Here is a 26155-nt window from a genome sequence, read left to right on the forward strand (position 1 = left end):
AAACTGCCAGACATTTTTTTCCAAGTGCCTGTACTATTTTACATTTCCATCAGCAGTCTCTGAGGATTCCAAGTTTTCCACATTGTAATTATTATTTTTAAATTATTTTTAATTTTTTATTTTTTTTCTTGTTTTAGTGAGAAGACTTCTAGATTAAAATACATAGTCCCTGCATAGTACAACTTTTTCTAGTGGTTAGTATTAAGGTATTATACATTTAATAAGTATATTCCAGTTGATAGACAAAGGAAGTGATTGAGATTCTTGGTTCTTGAATTCAAATATCAGTGACTAGGATTCCTGTAAAAAAATTCATAGGGTATCAAGAAACTAGTATCTTTAACCCCCCAGTCTTTGAGTATTAGACTTACATTTTTTGATCATCCATTTTCTTTGAAGAAATGTAATTTCAGCAACTTTATGTGTAATGATTCACTTAAGGTGGTTTAGTAATGACCCAGGTATTGCGGTGATGGGGGTTGAAATGCTTCGACACTGGGTTGGGAGGAGAAGCTTTTGAACCTAAATGTGAGATTTGTGATAGGTATTACCCTTTAAGCAACCATGTTTAATTTTTTTCTTTCTTTAGGAAAACCAGCCATTGCTCATAGGGATTTGAAATCAAAGAATATCTTGGTAAAGAAGAATGGAACTTGCTGTATTGCAGACTTGGGACTGGCAGTAAGACATGATTCAGCCACAGATACAATTGATATTGCTCCAAACCACAGAGTGGGAACAAAAAGGTATACTTATGGCTACACAGTGAATAATGTTCTGAAATTGACTTCTTTTCCTTCTCATTTCTAGATACATATCTTTTCTGAAACTCGACCTTGTACTTTATTAGATTGCTCACAGGTAGAAGATCTCATGGTCTTGCCTGCTGTGAAACCAAGGTTACCTGACTTAAAAAGGTAACTGCTGATGAAGGTGGCCTTTCCAGAAAATATTACTGTTAGTTAGTTATCATAATAGTAGCTAATATTTATGGGGTACCTACTATGTGCCAATCATTTTAATGGGTCTTTTATGTATATCATTTATTGCTCTCTTCAAATGTTGTGCTATATAGTTAGCCCAACTGTTTTCATATTTTTATTTCCTGAAAACATGCCTTTCTCTCTTCAAACTTTCCCATGTGCTGTATCCTAGAGCATACTTTCTGCTTTTATTTCCCTAGCTTGTAGTTAGTCTTCCTTTCTCATAGAAATCCTTTTCTGGACTGTTAGATGTCCCTGGCAAGGGCCCTCACTGCATGCTAAACTTGGACCATTGAGGCACTTAGCACATTATAACTGTCCATTTATTTGTCTGTATATTCCATTGGATCATAAGCTGCTTGAGAGCAGCCTTGTATTCCCAGCATCCGTCACAGTGCCTAATACATAGTAAGTCCTCAATAAGTATTTGTTGAGTCTGTGAGTACTCAAAGGACCTAATTAGGTAGGTATCACTATCCTCAATTCAGAGATGAGGAAACTGCCTTGTGGAGGTTAAGTAATGTGGCCAACCAACCTTATGGATGGTAAGCTGAAGAGCCGAGATTTGAACCTGGGCCTTTCTGACCCAAAAGGCTTTGCTCTGTGTATCACAGCATTTGCCACCACATATCTTCAAACTGCTACCTTGGACTTGAATAGAGCCAAACTTTATTCTATCTCAGTCGTATTTGTCATTTATGGATTCAACAGGGACTCTCAGATCTCTTGGCTCAGTGTTCCAGGCAGTGGTTGCTGCAGGTCTTTGTGAGTCCTAGGATTTTTGAAACCTCAGAACTGTGCAAGGTGGTATTAATAGGAGAACTGGTACTCATTTTTATCTATTACTTTGTTCCCTAGAATATGTCTTTGTCTTTCCTTTTATCCTGTATTAGTGAGAAGACTTCTAGATTAAAATATAGTACATAGTACATAGCCAAGTAGGTGGTGTACATTAGGTCACCTAGGATAGTCAGTTATTACGTGTGGGTCATTGGAAACTTAGATCATAAGGCAGATAGCATAAAATTGTTGTTTCAGCTTTTCATGGGATTTGGTTGACATCATTAATTTGCAAACCAGTTGGGATATTTAATATTTTTCTTGAGTCTAATATGATCTCAGTTATGTGTGGAAGCTTGAGCTTCAGAGATCAGACCCAGGGAGAGGACAGGGGTGGGCTGTGTAGAAACAGTCTGAAGAGGCTGGTGCAACTGACTTCACCTGAGGTTATACACAGAGGAAGCCTGGGCTGCCTTAGAGACCAGGTGCCATTGTGTGGGCAGTGCGTGAGGGGAGGGTTGGGACCTGCCATTATGGCCTTTTTCCTGGCATGAGCTCTTAGGCAGCAGGACACAGCCTACACAAACTCCTGGAACAGTCACGATACATGCCCCACCCCCCACTCCCACCCAAGGCTCCAGGAGCAATCGTGAGCTGCCTCTGCTCCCCTCATGTGCTCTGGGGGCACACGTGAGCTGCCACCACCACCAACCCCAGGACCAGGCATCGGCCGCTGCATATGCACACCCTCTATCAAGAGGATAACTGCCAGCACATGCTGAGGAAAGAGGTGACAGGCATCCATACTAAAAACAGCCCTTGCACCAAAAGTATTAAACCCACACAAGGTACACAGGGACACTCCCACATATAAACAGTCTTCCAAGACCACCATAAACTGTTTCTCCTAAACTCATAGAATAAGAGAAATACAAGTAAAGTGAAGAAGCAGAGGAACCACCCCCAGTTAAAAGACCAAGAGAATTCCCCGGAAAGGACAAACAATGAAACAGACCTCTTAGGTCTAGGGGACACTGATTTCAAAAAGGAAACAGTGAAAATACTAAAGGAATTAAGAAAGGCTATCAACAGAAATGCAGAGTACTATAAAAAGGAACTAGAAACCATAAAGAGGAACCAAGAAAAATTAGAAAACTCACTTGCTGAGACAAAAACTGAAGTAAAGGCAATGAATAGCAGAATAAATAATTGAGAAGAACGAATAAGTGACCTGGAAGATAGAATATGGAAATCACCCAATCAGGATGGCAGACAGACAAACGAAAAAAAGAGACCTATGGGATAATATAAAGCATGCCAATCTACGCATAATAGGGATTCCAGAAGGGGAAGAAAGAGAAAAGGGGATCAAAAATGTATTTGAAGAAATTATGACTGAAAACTTCCCAAACCTAAGGAAGGAAACATAGCCAGGTACAGGAAGCACAGAGGGTCCCAAACAAGGTGAACCCAAACAGATCTACACGACAACCTATTATAATAAAAATGGCAAAAGTTAGAGGATTCTAAAGGCAGCAAGAGAAAAACAAAGAGTTAATTACAAGGGATCCCCTGTAAAGTTATCAGCTGATTTCTCTACAGAAATGTTGCAGGCCAGAAGGGACTGGCAAGATATATTCAAAGTCCTGAAAGGGAAAAATCTGCAACCTAGGATACTCTACCCAGCAAGATTATCATTGAGCAGCAAGATTATCATTGAGAATAGAAGGAGAGAGAAAGAATTTCTCAGACAAGCAAAAAACTAAAAGAATACAGCAGTACTAAAGCTATCCTAAAGGGAATATTGAAAGGTCTTCTCTAAATAGAAAAGGAATAACAGTCTATAGGGAAGAGAAAATCACAATTAGAAAGCAAATTACCTAAATAAGCCAGTACAAACACACATTAAAAAAAAAAAATTCTGTGAAAGTGATGGTAACCACAATGAACAGCAAAAGGATGAACATGAAGATGTAAAAGAGGACATCAAAATCATAAAATGTGGGGAAGGAGGGTAAGAAAATGTAGATTTTTTTTCATTTCCTAGATGTGTTTGAGCCTGTATGACTACCAGTGTAAGGCAAGTAGATATAGAACGGGGTTAACATATTTCAGAAACAGAGTAACCACAAATCAAAAGCATACAGTAGATTGACAAAAACAAAAAAGAGGATATAAGTGTAATACAAGAGAAAACCATCAAACCACAAAAGGAAAAATAATAGAAAAGGACAAGGAAGAAATATAAAATCAATGGGAAAACAAAGTCAAAATGGCAATAAACAACATATCTATCAATAGCTACTTAAATGCCAATGGACTAAATGCTCCAATCAAAAGACACAGAGTGGTAAGCTTCTGCACAGCAAAGGAAACCATAAACAAAATGAAAAAACAACCACAGAATGGGAGAAAATATTTGCAAACTATGCAATGGACAAGGGCTTAGTCTCTAAAATTTACAAACAGCTCACATGGCTCACTATCAAAAACAGAAGCAACCCAGTCAAAAAATGGGCAGAAGACCTAAATTGATATTTCTCCAGAGAAGACATACAGATGGCCAAGAGGCACATGAAAAGATGCTCAGCTAATTATTAGAGAAAAGCAAATCAAAACTAAAATGAGGTATCACACCAGTCAGAATGGCCATCATCAAAAAAATCTACAAACCATAAATGCTGGAGAGGATGTGGAGAAAAGGGAACCCTCCTACACTGTTGGTGGGAATGTAAATTGGTACAACCACCATGGAGGTTCCCTAAAAAACTAAAAATAGAACTACTATATGATCCAGCAATCTCACTCCTGGGCATATATCCGAGAAAACCATGATTCAAAAAGATACATGCATCCCAATGTTCACTGCAGCACTATTTAAAATAGCCAAGACAGGGAAGCAGTCTAAATGTCCACTGACAGAAGAATGGGTAAAGAAGATGTGGGGGGGGGTGTGTGTGTGTGTATACACACACACGTATATATACATACACACACACACACACACAATAGACCATTACTTAGCCATTAAAAAGAATGAAATAATGCCATTTGCAGCAACATGGATGGACCTAGAGATTGTCATACTAAGTGAAGTCGGTCAGACAGAAAAAGACAAATATCATATGATATCACTTACATGTGCAATTTAAAAAATGATACAAATGAACTTATTTACAAAGTAGAAACAGACTCACAGACTTAGAAAACAAATTTATGGTTACCAAAGGGGAAAGGTAGGGGGGAGTGATAAATCAGGAGGCTGGGATTAACATATACACAATACCATATATAAAACAGATAATCAATAAGAACCTACTGTGTAGCACAAGGAACTCTACCCAGTACTCCTGTGATAACCTATATATAGGTAAAGAATCTGAAAAAGAATGGATATATGTATATATATTAACTGAACCGGAGACTTCCGGGTAAGATGGCGGAAGAGTAAGACGCGGAGATCACCTTCCTCCCCACAGATACACCAGAAATACAGCTACACGTGGAACAACTCCTACAGAACACCTACTGAACGCTGGCAGAAGACCCCAGACCTCCCAAAAGGCAAGAAACTCCCCACATACCTGGGTAGGGCAAAGCGGAGAGATCCCCACACAGAGGATCGGTGCCGAGCAGCACTCACCAGCCCGAGAGGCTTGTCTGCTCGCCCGCTGGGGCGCGCAGCGCTGGAAGCTGAGGCTCGGGCTTCGGTCAGAGCGCAGAGAGAGGACTGGGGCTGGCGGCGAGAACTCAGCCTGAAGGCGGCTAATGTGCCACAGCTAGCCGGGAGGGAGTCCGGGAAAACTCTGGAGCTGCCGAAGAGGCAAGAGACTTTTTCTTCCCTCTTGGTTTCCTGGTGCGCGAGGAGAGGGGATTAAGAGCGCTGCTTAAAGGGGTTCCACAGACGGGCGCGAGTCGCGACTGAAAGCGCGGAGCCCAGTGACGGGCGTGGGACGCTGGGGCTGCTGCTGCCGCCGCCGAGAAGCCTGTGTGCGAGCGCAGGTCACTGCCCACACCGCCCTTCCGGGAGCCTGTGCAGCCCGCCACTGCCGGGGTCCCGGGATCCAGGGGCGGCTTCCCTGGGAGAACGCACGGCGCGCCTCGGGCTGGTGCAACGTCACGCCGAACTCTGCCGCTGCAGGCTCGCCCCGCACACCGTGCCCCTCCCTCCCGCCCGGCCTGAGTGAGCCACAGTCCCCGAAGAGGCTGCTCCTTTAACCCTGTCCTGTCTGAGCGAAGAACAGACGCCCTCCGGCGACCTACACGCAGAGGCGGGGCCAAATCCAAAGCTGAGACCCAGGAGCTGTGAGAACAAAGAAGAGAAAGGGAAACCTCTCCCAGCAGCCTCAGAAGCACCGGATTAAAGCTCCACAATCAACTTGATGTACCCTGCATCTGTGGAATACATGAATAGACAACACATCATCCCAAACTGAGGAGCCAGGAGTCAGTGCTGTGCCTCTGAGGTGGGAGAGCCAACTTCAGGACACTGGTCCACAAGAGACCTCCCAGCTCCACATAATATCAAACGGCAAAAATCTTCCAGAGATCTCCATCTCAACACCAGCACCCAGCTTCACTCAACGACCAGCAAGCTACAGTGCTGGACACCCTATGCCAAACAACTAGCAAGACAGGAACACAACGCCACCCATTAGCAGAGAGGTGGGCTAAAATCATAAAAAGTCCGCAGGCACCCCAAAACACACCACCAGACGTGGACCTGCCCACCAGAAAGACAAGATCCAGCCTCATCCACCAGAACACAGGCACTAGTCCCCTCCACCCCTCCACTAGTAACCCACTAAACCAACCTTAGCCACTGGGGACAGACACCAAAAACAACGGGAACTACAAACCTGCAGCCTGCAAAATGGAGACCCCAAACACAGTAACATAAGCAAAATGAGAAGACAGAAAAACACACAGCAGGAGAAAGAGCAAGATAAAAACCCACCAGACCTAACAAATGAAGAGGTAATAGGCAGTCTACCTGAAAAAGAATTCAGAATAATGATGGTAAAGATGATCCAAGATTCTACTTCCCAGATCCAAAATCTTGGAAATAGAATAGACAAAATGCAAGAAACAGTTAACAAGGACCTAGAAGAACTAAAGATGAATCAAGCATCGATTAAAAACACAATACATGAAATAAAAAATACTCTAGATGGGATCAATAGCAGAATAACTGAGGCAGAAGAACGGATAAGTGAGGTGGAAGATAAAATAGTGGAAATAACTGCTGCAGAGCAAAATAAAGAAAAAAGAATGAAAAGAACAGAGGACAGTCTCAGAGACCTCTGGGACAACATTAAACACACCAACATTCGAATTATAGGGTTTCCAGAAAAAGAAGAGAAAAAGAAAGGGACTGAGAAAATATTTGAAGAGATTATAGTTGAAAACTTCCCTAATATGGGAAAGGAAATAGTTATCAAGTCCAGGAGGCACAGAGAGTCCCATACAGAATAAATCCAAGGAGAAATACGCCAAGACACATATTAATCAAACTGTCAAAAATTAAACACAAAGAAATCATATTAAAAGCAGCAAGGCAAAAACAACAAATAACACACAAGGGAATCCCCATCAGGATAACAGCTGATCTCTCAGCAGAAACTCTACAAGCCAGAAGGGAGTGGCAGGACATAATTAAAGTGATGAAGGAGAAAAATCTGCAACCAAGATTACTCTACCCAGCAAGGATCTCATTCAGATTTGATGGAGAAATTAAAACCTTTAAAGACAAGCAAAAGCTGAGAGAGTTCAGCACCACCAAACCAGCTTTACAACAAATGCTAAAGGAACTTCTCTAGGCAAGAAACACAACAGAAGGAAAAGACCTACAATAACGAACCCAAAACAATTAAGAAAATGGGAATAGGAACATACATATCAATAATTACCTTAAATGTAAATGGACTAAATGCTCCCACCAAAAGATACAGATTGGCTGAATGGATACAAAAACAAGACCCATATATATGCTGTCTACAAGAGACCCACTTCAGACCTAGAGACACATACAGACTGAAAGTAAGGGGATGGAAAAAGATATTCCATGCAAATGGAAACCAAAAGAAAGCTGGAGTAGCAATTCTCATATCAGACAAAATAGACTTTAAAATAAATACTACTAGAAGAGACAAAGAAGGACACTACATAATGATCAAGGGATTGATCCAAGAAGAAGATATAACAATTGTAAATATTTATGCACCAAACATAGGAGCACCTCAATACATAAGGCAAATACTAACAGCCATAAAAGGAGAAATCGACAGTAACACAATCATAGTAGGGGACTTTAACACCCCACTTTCACCAATGGACAGATCATCCAAAATGAAAATAAATAAGGAAACACAAGCTTTAAATGATACATTAAACAAGATGGACTTAATTGATATTTATAGGACATTCCAGCCAAAAACAACAGAATACACTTTCTTCTCAAGTGCTCATGGAACAGTCTCCAGGATAGATCATATCTTGGGTCACAAATCAAGCCTTGGTAAATTTAAGAAAATTGAAATTGTATCAAGTATCTTTTCTGACCACAATGCTATGAGACTAGATATCAATTACAGGAAAAGAGCTGTAAAAAATACAAACACATGGAGGCTAAACAATACACTACTTAATAATGAAGTGATCACTGAAGAAATCAAAGAGGAAATTTAAAAATACCTAGAAACAAATGACAATGGAGACACGACAACCCAAAACCTGTGGGATGCAGCAAAAGCAGTTCTAAGAGGGAAGTTTATAGCAATACAATCCCACCTTAAGAAACAGGAAACATCTCGAATAAACAACCTAACCTTGCACCTAAAGCAATTAGAGAAAGAAGAACAAAAACATCCCAAAGTTAGCAGAAGGAAAGAAATCATAAAAATCAGATCAGAAATAAATGAAAAAGAAATGAAGGAAACGATAGCAAAGATCAATAAAACTAAAAGCTGGTTCTTTGAGAAGAGAAACAAAATTGATAAACCATTAGCCAGACTCATCAAGAAAAAAAGGGAGAAGACTCAAATCAACAGAATTAGAAATGAAAAAGGAGAAGTAACAACTGACACTGCAGAAATACAAAAGATCATGAGAGATTACCACAAGCAACTCTATGCCAATAAAATGGACAACCTGGAAGAAATGGACAAATTCTTAGAAATGCACAACCTGCCAAGACTGAATCAGGAAGAAATAGAAAATATGAACAGACCAATCACAAGCACTGAAGTTGAAACTGTGATAAAAAATCTTCCAACAAACAAAAGCCCAGGACCAGATGGCTTCACAGGCGAATTCTATCAAACATTTAGAAAAGAGCTAACACCTATCCTTCTCAAACTCTTCCAAAATATAGCAGAGGGAGGAACACTCCCAAACTCATTCTACAAGACCATCATCACACTGATACCCAAACCAAGCAAGGATGTCACAAAGAAAGAAAACTACAGGCCAATATCACTGATGAACATAGATGCAAAAATCCTCAACAAAATACTAGCAAACAGAATCCAACAGCACATTAAAAGGATCATACACCATGATCAAGTGGGGTTTATTCCAGGAATGCAAGGATTCTTCAGTATACGCAAATCAATCAACGTGATACACCATATTAACAAATTGAAGGAGAAAAACCATATGATCATCTCAATAGATGCAGAGAAAGCTTTCGACAAAATTCAACACCCATTTATGATAAAAACCCTGCAGAAAGTAGGCATAGAGGGAACTTTCCTCAACATAATAAAGGCCATATATGACAAACCCACAGCCAGCATCGTCCTCAATGGTGAAAAACTGAAACCATTTCCACTAAGATCAGGAACAAGACAAGGTTGCCCACTCTCACCACTCTTATTCAACCTAGTTTTGGAAGTTTTAGCCACAGCAATCAGAGAAGAAAAGGAAATAAAAGGAATCCAAATTGGAAAAGAAGAAGTAAAGCTGTCACTGTTTGCAGATGACATGATACTATACATAGAGAATCCTAAAGATGCTACCAGAAAACTACTAGAGCTAATCAATGAATTTGGTAAAGTTGCAGGATACAAAATTAATGCACAGAAATCACTGGCATTTCTATATACTAATGATGAAAAATCTGAAAGTGAAATCAAGGAAACACTCCCATTTACCATTGCAACAAAAAGAATAAAATATCTAGGAATAAACCTACCTAAGGAGACAAAAGACCTGTATGCAGAAAATTATAAGACACTGATGAAAGAAATTAAAGATGATACAAATAGATGGAGAGATGTACCATGTTCTTGGATCGGAAGAATCAACATTGTGAAAATGACTCTACTACCCAAAGCAATCTACAGATTCAATGAAATCCCTATCAAACTACCACTGGCATTTTTCAGAGAACTAGAACAAAAAATTTCACAATTTGTATGGAAACACAAAAGACCCCGAATAGCCAAAGCAATCTTGAGAACGAAAAATGGAGCTGGAGGAATCAGGCTCCCTGACTTCAGACTATACTACAAAGCTACAGTAATCAAGACAATATGGTACTGGCACAAAAACAGAAAGATAGATCAATGGAACAGGATAGAAAGCCCAGAGTTAAACCCACGGACATATGGTCACCTTATCTTTGATAAAGGAGGCAGGAATGTACAGTGGAGAAAGGACAGTCTCTTCAATAAGTGGTGCTGGGAAAAGTGGATAGGGACATGTAAAAGTATGAGATTAGATCACTCCCTAACACCATACACAAAAATAAGCTCAAAATGGATTAGAGACCTAAACGTAAGGCCAGACACTATCAAACTCTTAGAGGAAAACATAGGCAGAACACTCTATGACATAAATCACAGTAAGATCCTTTTTGACCCACCTCCTAGAGGAATGGAAATAAAGACAAAAATAAACATATGGGACCTAATGAAACTTAAAAGCTTTTGCACAGCAAAGGAAACCATAAACAAGACGAAAAGACAACCCTCAGAATGGGAGAAAATATTTGCAAATGAAGCAACTGACAAAGGATTAATCTCCAAAATTTATAAGCAGCTCATGCAGCTCAATAACAAAAAAACAAACAACCCAATCCAAAAATGGGCAGAAGACCTAAATAGACATTTCTCCACAGAAGATATACAGACTGCCAACAAACACATGAAAGGATGCTCAACATCTTTACTCATTAGAGATATGCAAATCAAAACTACAATGAGATATCATCTCACACCAGTCAGAATGGCCATCATCAAAAAATCTAGAAACAATAAATGCTGGAGAGGGTGTGGAAAAAAGGGAACACTCTTGCACTGCTGGTGGGAATGTGAATTGGTACAGCCACTATGGAGAACGGTATGGAGGTTCCTTAAAAAACTACAAATAGGGCTTCCCTGGTGGCGCAGTGGTTGAGAGTCCGCCTGCCGATGCAGGGGACACAGGTTCGTGCCCCGGTCTGGGAAGATCCCACGTGCCACGGAGCGGCTGGGCCCGTGAGCCAGGGCCACTGAGCCTGTGCATCCGGAGGCTGTGCTCCGCAACAGGAGAGGCCACAACAGTGAGAGGCCCGCGTACCGCAAAAACAAAACAAAACAAAAAAACTACAAATAGAACTACCATATGACCCAGCAATCCCACGACTGGGCATATACCCTGAGGAAACCATAATTCAAAAAGAGACATGTACCAAAATGTTCATAGCAGCCCTATTTACAATAGCCCGGAGATGGAAACAACCTAAGTGTCCATCATCGGATGAATGGATAAAGAAGATGTGGCACATATATACAATGGAATATTACTCAGCCATAAAAAGAAATGAAATTGAGCTATTTGTAATGAGGTGGATAGACCTAGAGTCTGTCATACAGAGTGAAGTAAGTCAGAAAGAGAAAGACAAATACTGTATGCTAACACATATATATGGAATTTAAGAAAAAAATGTCATGAAGAACATAGGGGTAAGACAGGAATAAAGACACAGACCTACTAGAGAATGGACTTGAGGATATGGGGAGGGGGAAGGGTAAGCTGTGACAAAGTGAAAGAGCGGCATGGACATATATACACTACCAAACGTAAGGTAGATAGCTAGTGGGAAGCAGCCGCATAGCACAGGGAGATCAGCTCGGTTCTTTGTGACCGCCTGGAGGGGTGGGATAGGGAGGGTGGGAGGGAGACGCAAAAGGGAGGGGATATGGAAACATATGTATATGTATAACTGATTAAATTTGTTATAAAGCAAAAAAAATAATAATAATAATAACTGAACCACTTTGCTGTACACCTGAAACTAACAAAACATTGTAAATCAACTATACCCAAGTATAAAATAAAAAATTAAATTAAAAAATAAGAATAAAAATATACTCTCTGAAAAAAGAGATCTCTCAATATCCTGTGGTAAACCATAATGAAAAAGAATAGGAAAAGGAATATATATATATATGTATGTATGTATATCTGAATCACTTTGCTGTACAGTAGAAATTAACACAACATTGTAAATCAACAATACTTGAATAAAATAAATTTTTTTAAATAGAAAAAAAGAGAGTTTCAGATTTGATAGAAAAAAACAAAAGCCTACAACATGCTGCCTACAAGAGACCCACTTTAGGGCAAAGGACACACATATATTGAAAGTGAGGGGATGGAAAAAGACTTCATGCAAATGGAAATGAAAAGAAAGGGGAGGTTGCAATACTCATATCAGACAAAATAGACTTTCAAACAAAGGCCATAAAGAAGGATAGAGAAGGATAAAAGGATCAATACAGGAAGAGGATTTTACACTTGACAACGTACATGCACCTTATAGGAGTACCTAAATACATAAATTCTAACAGACATAAAGGGAGAAATTGATGGGAATACAATAATAGTAGGAGACTTTAACACCCCATTCACATCAATGGACATATCTAGACAGAAAATCAATAAGGCAACAGAGGTCCTAAATGACACAACAGAACAGTTAGGCTTAATTGACATTTTCAGGACATTACATTAAAAAAAAAACCAAACCCAGAATAAACATTCTTTTCAAGTGCACATGGAACATTCTCTAGGATTGACCACATTACTAGGGCATAAGACAAGCCTCAGCAAATTTAAGAGTATAGAAATTATCTCAAACATCTTTTCTGACCACAACAGCATGAAACTAGAAATCAACCACAGAAAAGAAATGAGGAAAAAAAAAAAAAAGATTACATGGAGACTCAACAGCATGCTACTCAAAAACCAATGGGTCAATGATGAAATCAGAGAGGAAATTTAAAAATACCTTGAGGGACTTCCCTGGTGGTCCAATGGGTAAGCCTCTGCATTCCCAATGCAGGCGGTCTGGGTTCGATCCCTGGCCAGGAAATTAGATCCCCTGTGCATGCTGCAACTAAGAAGTCTGCATGCTGTAACTAAGAAGTCCACAAGCTGCAACTAAGTCCGCATGCCACAACTAAGAAGTCTGCATGCCACACTAAGAAGTGCATGCCACAACTAAAGATCCGGCATGCCATAGCTAAGACCCAGCGCAGCCAAAATAAAATGAATAAATAAAATAAATATTAAAAAAAATACCTTGAGACAGATGACAATGAAAACACAACCATACAAAATCTATGGGATGCAGCAAAAGCAGTTCTTAGAAGTTCGTAGCAATACAGACCTTGCTCAAAAAACAAGAAAAATCTCAAACATCCTAACCTACTACTTAAAAGAATTAGAAAAAAGGAGAACAAACAAAACCTGAAAGTCAGCAAAAGGAAGGAAGTAATAAAGATCAGAGGGAAAAATAAAATAAGAGGTTTTAAATAAAATAGAGATTAAAAAAATAGAAAAAAATCAATACAACCAAAAGCTGGTTCTTTGAAAGGATAATCAAAATTGACAAACCTCTGGCCAGGCTCACCAAGAAGAAAAGAGAGAGAATCCAAATAAAGTAAATGAAAAAGGAGACATAACAACTGATACTGCAGAAATACAAAAAAACATAAGGGAATACTGTGAACAATTATATGCCAACAAATTTGACAACCTAGAAGAAATGGACAAGTTTCTAAAAACATACAGCCCACCAAAATTGAATCAAAAATAGATACATACAGCTGATTCACTTTGTTGTAGAGCAGAAACTAACACAACATTGTAAAGCAGTTACATTCCAATAAAAAAAATAGATAATTTGAACAGACTGATCATTAGAGGTGAAACAATCTGTAATTTAAAAACTCCCTACAAACAAAAGTCCGGGACTAAATGGCTCCACAGGTGAATTCTACCATACAAAGAAGAACTTACATTGCTCCTTCTAACTCTTCCAAAAATTGAAGAGGAGAGAACACTCCCAAAGACATTCTATGAAGCCACCATCACCCTGATACCAAAACCAGACAAATACACCAGCAAAAAAGAAAATTATAGGCCAATATCATTGATGAATATAGATGCAAAAATTCTCAACAAAATTAGCACACTGAATCCAAAAACACACAAAAAAGATCATACACCATGACCAAGTGGGATTCACTGCAAGTTCACAAGCATGGTTCAACATTCACAAATCAATGTGATACACCACAGGAACAAAAGACAAAAATTGCATGATTGTCTCAATAGATGCAGAAAAAGCATTTGACAAAATTCCATTCATGATTAAAAAAACTCTTACCAATGTGGGTACAGAGGGAACATATCTCAACGTAACAAAAGCTATTTATGACAAACCCACAGCCAATATAATACTCAGTGGTGAAAAGCTGAAAGCCTTCCCAGTAAAATCTGGAACAAGACAAGGATGTCCACTCTCACCTCTTCTATTCAACATGGTATTGGTAGTCCTAGCCACAGCAATCATACAAGAAAAATAAAAAGTATCCAAATTGGAAGGGAAGAGGTAAAGTTGTCATTATATGCAGATGACATGATTCTGTATATAGAAAACCCTGAAGACTCCACACAGAGATTACTACAACTGATAAATGAATTCAGCAAGGTAGCAGGATATAAGATTAACATACAGAAACCGGTTGCATTTCTTTACACTAAAAATGGAACATCACGAAGGGAATGTTTAAAAAAAAAAAAAAACTTTCAAAATTGCACCCTCCAAAATAAAATACTTAGGAATAAACCTGCCCAAGGAGGTGGAAGACTTGAGAACTCTAAAACATTAATAAAGGAAACTGAAGATGATTCAAAGAAGTGGAAAGATATCCCATGCACTTGGATTGGAAGAATATTGTTAAAATAGCCATACTACCCAAAGCAATCTACAGATTTAGTGCAATCCCTACCAAATTACTCATGACGTTTTTCACAGAACTAGAATAATCCTAAAATTTATATGGAACCATAAAAGACCCAGAATTGTCAGAGCAATCCTGAAGAAAAAGAACAAAGCAGGAAGCATAACCCTCCCAGACTTCAGACAATATTACAAAGCTACAGTAATCAAAACAGCATGGTATCGGCACAAAAACAGACATATGGATCAATGGAACAGAATAGAGAGCCCAGAGATAAACCCACACCACTACAGTCAATTAATCTTCGACAAAGGAGACAATAATATACAATGGGAAAAAGACTCTCCTTCGGCAAGTGGTATTGGAAAAGTTGGACAGCTGCATGTAAATCGAAGTTAGAACACACCCTCTCACCATACACAAAAATAAACTCAAAGTGGCTTAAAGACTTAAACATAAGACATTACACCAAAAACTCCTTGAAGAGATCACAGGCAAAACATTCTCTGACATAAATCACACCAGTGTTTTCTTAGGTCAGTCTCCCTAGCAGTAGAAATAAAAACAAACAAATGGGACCTAGTCAAACTTCCAAGCTTTTGCACAGGAAAGGAACCATTAAAAAAAATGAAAAGACAAGCTACAGAATGGGAGAAAATATTTGCAAACGATGCAACTGACAAGGGCTTAATTTCCAAAATATACAAACAGCTCATACAACTCAACAACAACAAAAAAACCCAATCGAAAAATGGGCAGAAGACCTAAATGGGCATTTCTCCATGGAAGAAATACAAATGGCCAATAGGCACATGAAAAGATGCTCAATTTCGCTAATTATTAGAGAAATGCACATCAAAATTACAGTGAGGTACTACCTCACACCAGTCAGAATGGCCATCATTAAAAACTCTACAAATAAAAAATGCTGGAGAGGATGTGGAGAAAACGGAACCCTCCACTGTTGGTGGGAATAATGTAAGTTGGTACAGCCACTATGGAGAACAGTAGGGAGAAAACTAAAAAAAGAATTATATGATCCAGCAATCCCACTGCTGGGCATATGTCCAGAAAAAACTGTAATCCAAAAAGGTACATGCACCCCTGTGTTCATACCAGCACTATTTACAATAATAGCCAAAACATGGAAACAACCTAAACGGCCATGGACAGATGAATGGATAATGAAGATATGGTACACAGGTACAATGGAATACTGCTCAGCCATGAAAAAGAACAAAATAATACCATTTGCAGCAACATGGATGCAACTAGAGATTATCATACTAAGTGAAGCAAGTCAGAAAGAGAAAGACAAATACCATATGATATCACTTATATGTGGAGTCTAAAATATGACACAAATAATCCTATCTACGAAACAAACAGATTCAGGGACAAAGAGAACAGACTTGTGGTTGCCAAGGGGGAGGGGGTTGGGAGAAGGATGGAGCAGGAAGTTGGGGTGAGCAGGTGTAAGCTATTATATGTGGAATGGATAAACAACAACGTCCTACTGTACAGAACAGAGAACTATATGCAGTATCCTATGATAAACCATAATGGGAAAGAATATTTAAATAAGAATGTGTGTGTGTGTGTATATATATATATATATATATATATATATATATATGCATAACTGAATTTCTGTATAGCAGAGTGATTAACACAATATTGTAAATCAACTATACTTCAATTAAAAAATTTTTTTTAATTTAAAAAACAGCAGAAGCATAGTGAAAGGGGGAAAAGGTCAAAATTAATATTGACCCTCCCCCCACCTCCCCACCCAGGAGTAAAAGAAAGTTTATGAAACAGTTTAAAAGTAATGTCACTATTACATAAAATAAAATGCTGACTTCTTTTTTAGGTACATGGCCCCTGAAGTTCTAGATGATTCCATAAATATGAAACACTTTGAATCCTTCAAACGTGCTGACATCTATGCAATGGGACTAGTATTCTGGGAAATAGCTCGACGATGTTCCATTGGTGGTAAATCTCTCTCCCCTCCCCCAACATTTTGTCATGGACAAGTTGTTCAAGAATTGCCTTTTTTATTGAATGAAATTATTTACCCGGTGATCACTGAGAGTGCCAGAAAAAATGAAAGAGATAAATGACATGACATGCTTTATCCTAGTGTATAGTTTTATCCTAATACACAGCTTTATTCCAGTGTAGTCTTTTTCTACTTCCACTTGAATTTTGGGGAGCAACAGAAACCAACCCCTTGTTATGTTGGAATATAGATATTTAGAATGGATGACTACTTGAGAGGCCGCCCAGGAAGCTATTTCTAGCATGTACCTGAGTCAGACTGATTTCTTCCCCGAGATTGTGGTTATTTTCTCAGTCTTGAGAGCTGGAAATTACATATACAGAATACATATACTGCATTGCATTACTTTTTTAAAGTTTGTGTTAGACTGAGCACTTTCAATGTTTGCTTGAGAAATAGTCTCTTATCCTTGAGGACCAGGCTCACCTGAGACTAGTGCCTCAGGGTTTTGAGGCAGTGAGGGGTGGAGTAGCAAATAGGACAGGTTATTGACAGATGCAAGTAGAGAGGAAGGGACTTGCACCTCAGGCTTGCCTTGTAAGATTCACACCTTAGTGATAGAGTGTATCCCCATACCAACTGAGAGGCTGTGCACTTGCAGAATAAAAGGTTTCATTTCTTGAGCATTAGGGTTCTGGGAGAAAATGTCAATCTGGTCATCACAGCTTATAGTTAACCATCATTAAAATAGCCTTTGCTGATCCCATGGCGATACTTAGTTTCAAGGTGTGGGCTCAGTACTGACTCAGGGAGGTGGGTTGTTGGTGGAGACATGGATGAGAGACTGCAGTCTGTAAGCTGTGTTCCACTTACCTGATTTAGTAACGGGACACTGTAACAGGACTCTCAGCTGTTCCTTTTCTGTCTGGTCAAAGAATGCTCTGACATTATCTGAGTAAATCCTTCAAAATAGATTTTTTTTCTCTACCAATGTAGGAATTCATGAAGATTACCAGCTGCCTTATTATGATCTTGTACCTTCTGATCCATCAGTTGAAGAAATGAGAAAAGTTGTTTGTGAACAGAAGTTAAGGCCAAATATTCCAAACAGATGGCAGAGCTGTGAAGTGAGTATTTATTTTGGATACTACACAGTTCTCTAAACTGCTTCTGGTTAGTAAGTGGAAATTTGCTACTTTTCTTTAAGGAAAACAGACATTAAGAATTCCCATTCCTTTATTTTTCATGGCTGTTAAACCAGTGAGTAAAAACAGAATAATTTGTTTTTCATGTTCAATTTTAAGTACATTGAAAGGGCTGTGGAACATTTTCAGTGGCCATTAGTGTATGAGAACAGTGTTTAGACCTGCCAGTGAAACAAGGCTCCTACATTTTTAATTAAAGCTTCCCTTCAATCAGGGCAGCCCAGAATAGTGGGATGAGTGCTGGATGGAATTAGGAGGCCTGTATTCTAGATCAGCCTGGCTACCTTTTCAGAGTCTGACTTTGGGCAAACCACTTCTGTTCTCTGGACCTTAATATGCCTTTTTGTAAAATGAGGGATTTGGATGATTATGAAGATGGTTCAGATGATTTTACATTTTATTCATCTCACTGCCCATATGACTATTCACCAGGAATTTGGAGAAAGTGCTTTCCGGCAGTGTCTGAGCTTTTCAATCCCAGCTCTTACAAAAAGTTTTAGAAATATTTTTGTAGTTGTACCTTTAAAGAATTTATAAGAAAAATTTTATTTAATCTGTCCTTAATTGCTTGCTGTTACTATTATAATACTATTATAATATTGGTGAAACAAAGCATTTCCCTCCAGATTTGATGTTTTGTAGTTTAGGAAGAATAAAAAGCTGGTTACTTAAGTAGTTGATTTTACATCTTAAAATAATGTAGGCCTCAGTAGACACCTTTGACATCAAGAGAGTTCCTTGGCTACCTCCAACCAAATCAAGTATCCAGGCTCAGATAAAATATATTGTGTGCTCACAGAATCTGCATGTTTTAACGAATGGAATTGGGCTAGATCTTGTCTTTTAAAAATTTGATCTTGATACTACAAAGCAGTTACAAATTGGAATTACTCATGCAGTCATTCAGTGATTAGAGCAGATTAGTATTAAACAGATGGCTTTTTAAGCATGAAGGAAAGTTAGCAGTTAACATTAAAAATGCACATGCAATTTGCACTTACTGTCACAGCATGCTGAATTAATGCCATCACTGGCATTTTTGTTTTTTTCTCCATTTGGCTAGTTTTCTATGTACTTATCACTAACTCAATCTTTCACTTTTCTGGGGTTTTACAAATCTCCTCTCAATAGCTGAAACACATCAAGAATTTGAAACTGATAGGATACCTACAGAAGCTCTTCAGAACCCTCTGACTTTTTCCAGTCTGGACTGGTTGCTCTCTAGGCCAGCTTTCATCTTGGGATATCTCTCACCTTTCATCTGTGATCCCCTTTGCCTCTTTTATGGTGAATCCTCCTTCCTGGATCCCACATCTTCCTATTTCTTGGTTTGCTCATTTTCCCCCTCTTTCAGCTCTCTGCTCAGATGTTACCTTGTCAGTGAGACATTACCTCTCAACCTATTTAAAATAGCACCTTCCTTCCCTGGCATATTTTATCACCTTCTCTAAACAATGTTTCTCCTTAGCACTTACCATTGACAGTCCATGTATTTCGCTTATTTATTAATTATATGCTTTAGCCTTCTAGAATATCAGCTTTATGAGAGCAGAAATTTTGTCTGTTAGTTCACTGCTGTTAGTTCCCTAACACCTAGGATGGTTATCTAGTAGATGATAGGCACTCAGTTTGTTGGATGAATTTATGTATGGGCTGGGCGCTTGGTCATTTTTATCTGGAAACAAATGTTCATTTCTAGGGAATTTTCCTCAGAGTATTTCCTTGATCTGTTCCTTTTCATTTTCCTCTGTTCTTTTTGTTCAACTCTGGTTATGAATGTAGATGTCCTGAACAGGCATTCTAATTTTCTTTTCTTTTCCCTCCTATTATCCATATCTTTGGGTTTTTTTCTCAACTTTCTGGGAGATGTATCAGCTTTTATCTTTTGAGTTTTTTATTATTATTATTATTCAGGTTTATCTTCTAGTTCTGTAAAGTTTTCCTAAAACCAAACAAAAACCAAAAAATTATCGATAAGTCCAATATCAGTGTTTTCTTTTATCTCTTTGAGGATATTAATGATAGATTGTTGATACTGTCTTCTTTCTATACACCTTCTGTTTTCTCCAAGGTGTTTTTTTCTGTTTGTGTCAACTTCTGCATTTCATATTACTTTCCTCAAATGTTTGATCAGGCTCATACTCTTCATGTATAAAAGGGGTACTGAAAGCTGATGGGAAGCTTTGTGCACACGAATGGAGCTTATCGTCATCAACTGTGATGTGAGCGTGATGTAACTGGGTTGCTTCCTTGGGGAACCACTGATGTCAGTCTCTTCAGGTTTTTCCTCTTGGGTGAAAGACTCTTCCAGTCTCTTACCTGGAGGAGTATGTAAAGTCAGTGGCCGTGTTTTCGGAAGAAAGTTCATCGTCTTAGCATTCAGTGTGTTGTCAGTGTGGAACTTCGCCATGTTCCCCAAGACAGAAATCTCTGTTCTACTCTCTCAGGTGCGAACCTCTCAACTTCTGCTGGGGTGGGGTTGGGGCAGTCGCCCAGCTGTGTGAGGGTGGGCGGGGTGGGGGATGCAGCTATCTGGGGTTCTAGCTCCTTTGGCTGATCCTATTTTTAGCCTGAACTTCACCCCAGGGGTACTTGATGCAGTTAATTCCTCACTTCTGGGGGGCATTTCATGGTGAGTCAGGTTCCTTCTTTGCCTTGAACAACTCTGCTTTAGTATTCAGCCTTTTCAGTCTGCAAAGTAAATCACCCCTTGTCCATCTGCTTTCCAGCTGCTGGCACCAGTACCTTGTTGATGGGTATTTAGGTCATTTCTACTCATTTGCTATTACAAGTAATGCTGAAACAGAAATACTTGTATGTATGTTATTTAAAAAGAAAATTTACAGGTAAAGATTATTATCCAGATCAGTGAAAAGTGGTGCATGTGTTAATGATCTTTCTTGTCTTTTCTTGTAGGCCTTGAGAGTGATGGCTAAAATTATGAGAGAATGTTGGTATGCCAATGGAGCAGCTAGGCTTACAGCTCTGCGGATTAAGAAAACATTATCACAGCTCAGTCAGCAGGAAGGCATCAAAATGTAAATTCTGCGGCTTTGCCTGAACTCTACTTTTTCTTCAGATCTGCTCCTGGGTTTTAATTTGGGAGGTCAGTTGTTCTACCTCACTGAGAGGGAACAGAAGGATATTGCTTCCTTTTGCAACAATGTAATAAGGTCAATTAAAAACGTCCCAGGATTTCTTTGGACCCAGGAAACAGCCATGTGGGGTCCTTTCTGTGCACTATGAACGATTCTTTCCCAGGACAGTTAACAAAATGTTGTGTGGTCTACCTTTATTTTTTATTAACACAAAACGTTTTTTTAAATGATTGCTGGTCTTAACTTTAGGTAACTCTGCTGTGCTGAAGATCATCTTTAAGGGTAAAGGAGCTGAATTGCTGAGTTATATGAAACATTTCTTATTTTTAAAGAAAGTGATTTACTCCTGGTTAGTACATTCTCAGAGGATTCTGAACCACTAAAGAGTTTCCTTGATGCAGACTTTGAATGTACTGTTCTATAATTTTCAGGATCTTAAAACTAACACTTATAAAACTCTTATCTTGAGTCTAAAAATGACCTCATATAGTAGTGAGGAACATAATTTATGCAATTGTATTTTGTATATTATTATTGTTCTTTCACATATTCAGAACACTACATGCCTTCAAAATGGGATTGTACTATACCAGTAAGTGCCACCTCTGTGTCTTTCTAATGGAAATGAGTAGAACTGCTTAAAGTCTGTCTCTGTGTGTTAAAACATGTAGTGTTTTAATTCAAAAGTTTATTTACCTGGATAACCCAGACTTTTTCTGTTTTGTTTTTTGGAATAGTTTTTCTGGTATGTCATTTGGTATTCCATTTTGAAAATGCCTTTTTCCTACCAAAATGTGCTTAAACCACTAAAGAAATGAAGTGGCATTAATTGGTAAATTGTTATCATGGTCATGTTTGAATATTCTCACATCAAGCTTTTGCATTTTAATTGTGTTGTCTAAGTATACTTTAAAAAAATCAAGTGGCACTCTAGATGCTTATAGTACTTTAATAATTTAAAATCTGTAGCATACAGACTAATTTTCTAAAAGGGAAAGTTTGTCTAGCTGCTTGTGAAAAGTTGTGTGGCATTCTGTAAGCCATTTTTTTGTTTATCTGATCAAAGACAGTGTTATTTTTTTAAGAAATGAACTACATTTAAAATTAGAGTATGGTTAATGTTAAATAATAGGCCTTTTTCTTGGAAGGGAAAGGTAGTTAATAATTTGAATAGATAACAGTGTGTGAGAGAGTCACATTTGTTGTGTAGGAGTCAGCGTTCTGTGGGTTTTCTGTCTTTGTACCTAAGGTTAGAGTTAGTGTGGTTTTGAGGTCTCACTACACTTTGAGGAAGGCAGCTTTTAATTCAGTCTTTCCTTCTCTGTGCAGATACTGCAAATGCCTAATTCACATGGTTATGGAATGAATTCGGTGCACCCTTGATATTTGGGAAAGTGGTAGCTAAGGAATACTCTGAGGAGAGGTTCTCCATTTACAGATGTTTTCGGTCAAATTAAATGTTTAAAGCAAAGTTGTCATGGTCTTCTCACATTAAGTTGAAACTAGCTTATAATAACTGGTTTTTCTTCCAGTGCTAGAAAGTCTGCAAGATTTTTACAGTTTTCAAAGTCCTCTTTATCACTGTGATCTTAATCTGGGGGTGGGGGTGGGGAACCTATCATAGGTGTGAGGCAAGACGTTCACCTTATAGTGCTATCAATTTCCTGATGAAAGGGTCAGAATAACCTGTACAGTATTTTGGTAAGAGATAGTGGCCATTTATGCTGACTGAGCTGCATTCTGTTAATGTCTTATCTCTTATACATAGAACAAATCTGAAAGACTATTTGGTCTTAAAGCCAAAGTAATTTCAGAATGAATGACATATTACATAGGAATTTAGTGTCAATTTTATGTGTTTAAAAACGTCATGAGGAAAATATGTTTAGAGGTTAATATTTTGAGTCCAAATTTGAGGGTTTTTTGTAGTTACCATGATTTCATCAAAGCAAATGAGTGAGTTTGAGAGGTTTGTTTTTTATAATTGTGTTATATTTCCTGTTGAATAATCTCTAGCTCTATGATCAGGTACTTAAAAAATTTTTTTTGGCCATTTTCAAGCCTACCAGATCTGCTTTATGAAATCCAGGGGACCAATGCATGTTAATCACTAAAGCTATTTTTATATAATTTTAAGAACATACCAAAAGTTCTCTGATTTAAAGTTGTGATACATGATTTCTCACTTTCATATAAGGTAATCAACTTTTGCTGAAGATATTCTTTATTAAGTCAAAAAATAAGTTACAATTTTACTGTTCTTGCCTAAATGGATAAAATGTACTTTTGATGAATCAGGGAATTTTTTAAAAGTTGGAATTTAGTTCTAAATTGGGTTTACATGCTACTCTAGCTAATTCCATTTTTTTCGCTAATGATGGTTTGATAACCCCAATTGGCTAGTATTGAAAACGAAAGTAACTTAAAAGATTTATAGATCATGATTACTGTGGCTATAACTGCAGAAAAATTTGAGAATTTTATTATTTAAAAACACAAACCTTTGTTTATACTGCCAATCTTCAGATGCGCACTTTCCAAGTTTCAACTTGGCTAAAATATACCTTAAGGCAAATCATCTGTCCACGTCCACTTTGTTAGTATCCCCAGAGGAATGGGGATGGGGGTCAGGTATGACCTAGTGGGGTGCAGACATTCCTGGTCCTTTCTTCATATCTCAGCTCTCTCTCTCCCAAACTGCCCTCCTGCTGGTCCCTGACTCAGAGTGGGATGGCAGCAAGGTGGTAGCTGTGGCAGTGAAGCAGTAGCCAGTTGCATCTTCCATGGGACACAGGGTAAGGTCCAGAGAGCTGAGCCTCTCGTTATGCTGTAATGACAGTGCTCAGGAGGTGCCTGGAGTCAGGGTACAGTGCCATGGTCATCAAGAATTCCAAATTTCAGTTTTTAAAAAACTTCACTGGTCACTCGGCCATTTTGCAGCTCATGCATGAGTTACCTTTTTTCCCCCTCTACATTAAAGAACTGTCACATACAGAATATTTTGTAAAACAAGATGGCAAAGTGCTAATTAAAATGCACAACAAAATTAGTATTCCATTAGACATGTCATATCAAGAGTTTATTTTTACCCCTGCACTGAAAGAGTGGTTGTAAGTAAACTGTTTCTTGACCATGGCAGTGTTTGGCTCCAGATGGTGGAGAGTCCAAATACTGGTTCTGTCACAGCTTGGCAGAAAATGCCAATTCAGATGTTTTTGAGAGTCTAAAGAATAGCTCATGACATGTACCACAGCTTCTTGAGTGTTTTGCAATGCTGGGATACCCAGGGGCCCTCTCTCTAGAAATGCTGGACTTCTAGGACATTCTGAGGATTGTCAGTACATTTAAACTTTTCAACCCTATTATGCAGTCTTATTTGTAATTGTAAACTTTAAAAAAATGTGGTTAATAACATTCAACCAGTTTCTTAAAGCTTAAAAAGAACTTCAGTGAATGTTTTTATTTTTAAATGAATTTTGTGAATTGAATATCATGAACCATGTTTTGATATCCCTTTTTCACATTGTGCCAATGGAATGGGGTGTTTGGTATTTCTTTATATGTCAAGGAGATGCTTCAAAATGTCAATTGCTTTAAACTTAAATTACCTCTTGAGAGACCAAGGTACATTTACCTCATTGTATATATGATGTTTAATATTTGTCAGAGCATTCTCCAGGTTTGCAGTTTTATTTCTATAAAGTATGAGTATTATGTTGCTAAATTACTCAAATGGTACTGTATTGTTTATATTTGTACCCCAAATAACATCTATACTTTGATTTCTATATTTTATTGTATTTGTGCAAAATCCTTTTGGCTTTATCACTGTAATCTCTGGCCTATAAGATGTGTACAGAAAATGTCCATATAAATTTTCATTTAAGCTGGATGATTTTGAGAATCCTCTAAAGAGGAGAGAAAAACGAAAACTGCAGTTCCCCATAAGTTTTTTTAAACTGTATATTGTATTTGTAGTAATATTCTGAATGAACTGTAAATAGGAAGTAGAAGAATAATGCTTATGTCAAGTCCTAACACTACAGTAGAAAAATGGAAGCAATGCAAATAAATTACTTTTTTTCCCAAGTGCTAGTGGCATAATTTAAAGTAAAGTGTGTATATTGGAGTGAGCCATGCTGTTATGAAATGTAGTTGCTGTAAATAGAGACTAGAATCTTTGGATGACTACCTGGTACAGGTTACAGTATCAGAACATATTTGAGAAGTCCCCACAGGTGCACACAGGTGCATCTGTGTGTGTGGAGGCTTCTTTCCACATGCTTGGAGGTTACTGATCTGTCAGTGGACAGGATGGGACATGTCTACATGTGAACTGCTTTGCCTCTGGCTCAGCAAATTTGCTAAGTCTGTGTTAAAGCAGTGTTAAAGCTTTTCGATGATTTTCAAAGGAAATTTAGAGTATTTTCATCTTCTAAGTTTTACCTTATTTTTCCTTCTTTTCCTAATTTAAGGATTTGTGAGAAATAATTTGTAGAAATAAGTTTTGTTTGTTTTGTTTTTTTTGTTTGTTTTTTTAAGTAGATTTGAACAGTCAGTCTCCTGGGAGTGAGAACTTGGCTGATAAGAGAACTAAGGAAGTAGTGGTAGAGAGGGGAGATGTCATCCCCAAGCCCTCGATGGACTCTGGGAGAGGTTTTGCAGATCAGATTGTTCTTGCATTAAAGACTAGTCACTTCAATTCAGAGACTGGATTTAGGGATTTTTTTTTCTTCATAATAAAGACATATCACTAGGATGTAGAGCTTTTGTTGGAAGTTAGAAGAAAGTGAGATTATTATTAAAACATCATAGATTCAGAGAAAGCAGAACTAGCTTTATCTCTTTA

General features: G+C 38.2%; 1 protein-coding gene across 5 annotated transcripts in view; it reads left to right on the forward strand.

The window, feature by feature from the left end:
• The window catches only part of TGFBR1 (transforming growth factor beta receptor 1), a 76242-nt gene extending 50847 nt beyond the window's left edge, over nt 1-25395 (forward strand). For all 5 annotated transcript variants that reach the window (XM_060101032.1, XM_060101033.1, XM_060101034.1 and 2 more), the window contains 4 exons: nt 590-746; nt 16872-16996; nt 18000-18130; nt 21125-25395. In XM_060101032.1, the coding sequence (XP_059957015.1) occupies nt 590-746; nt 16872-16996; nt 18000-18130; nt 21125-21250 (539 nt within the window). In that variant the 3' untranslated portion in view covers nt 21251-25395. The remainder of the gene's footprint in view (nt 1-589; nt 747-16871; nt 16997-17999; nt 18131-21124) is intronic.
• Nucleotides 25396-26155: the final 760 nt, after the last annotated feature.

Source organism: Mesoplodon densirostris, chromosome 6, assembly GCF_025265405.1.
Source record: "Mesoplodon densirostris isolate mMesDen1 chromosome 6, mMesDen1 primary haplotype, whole genome shotgun sequence".
Lineage (NCBI taxonomy): Eukaryota > Metazoa > Chordata > Mammalia > Artiodactyla > Ziphiidae > Mesoplodon > Mesoplodon densirostris.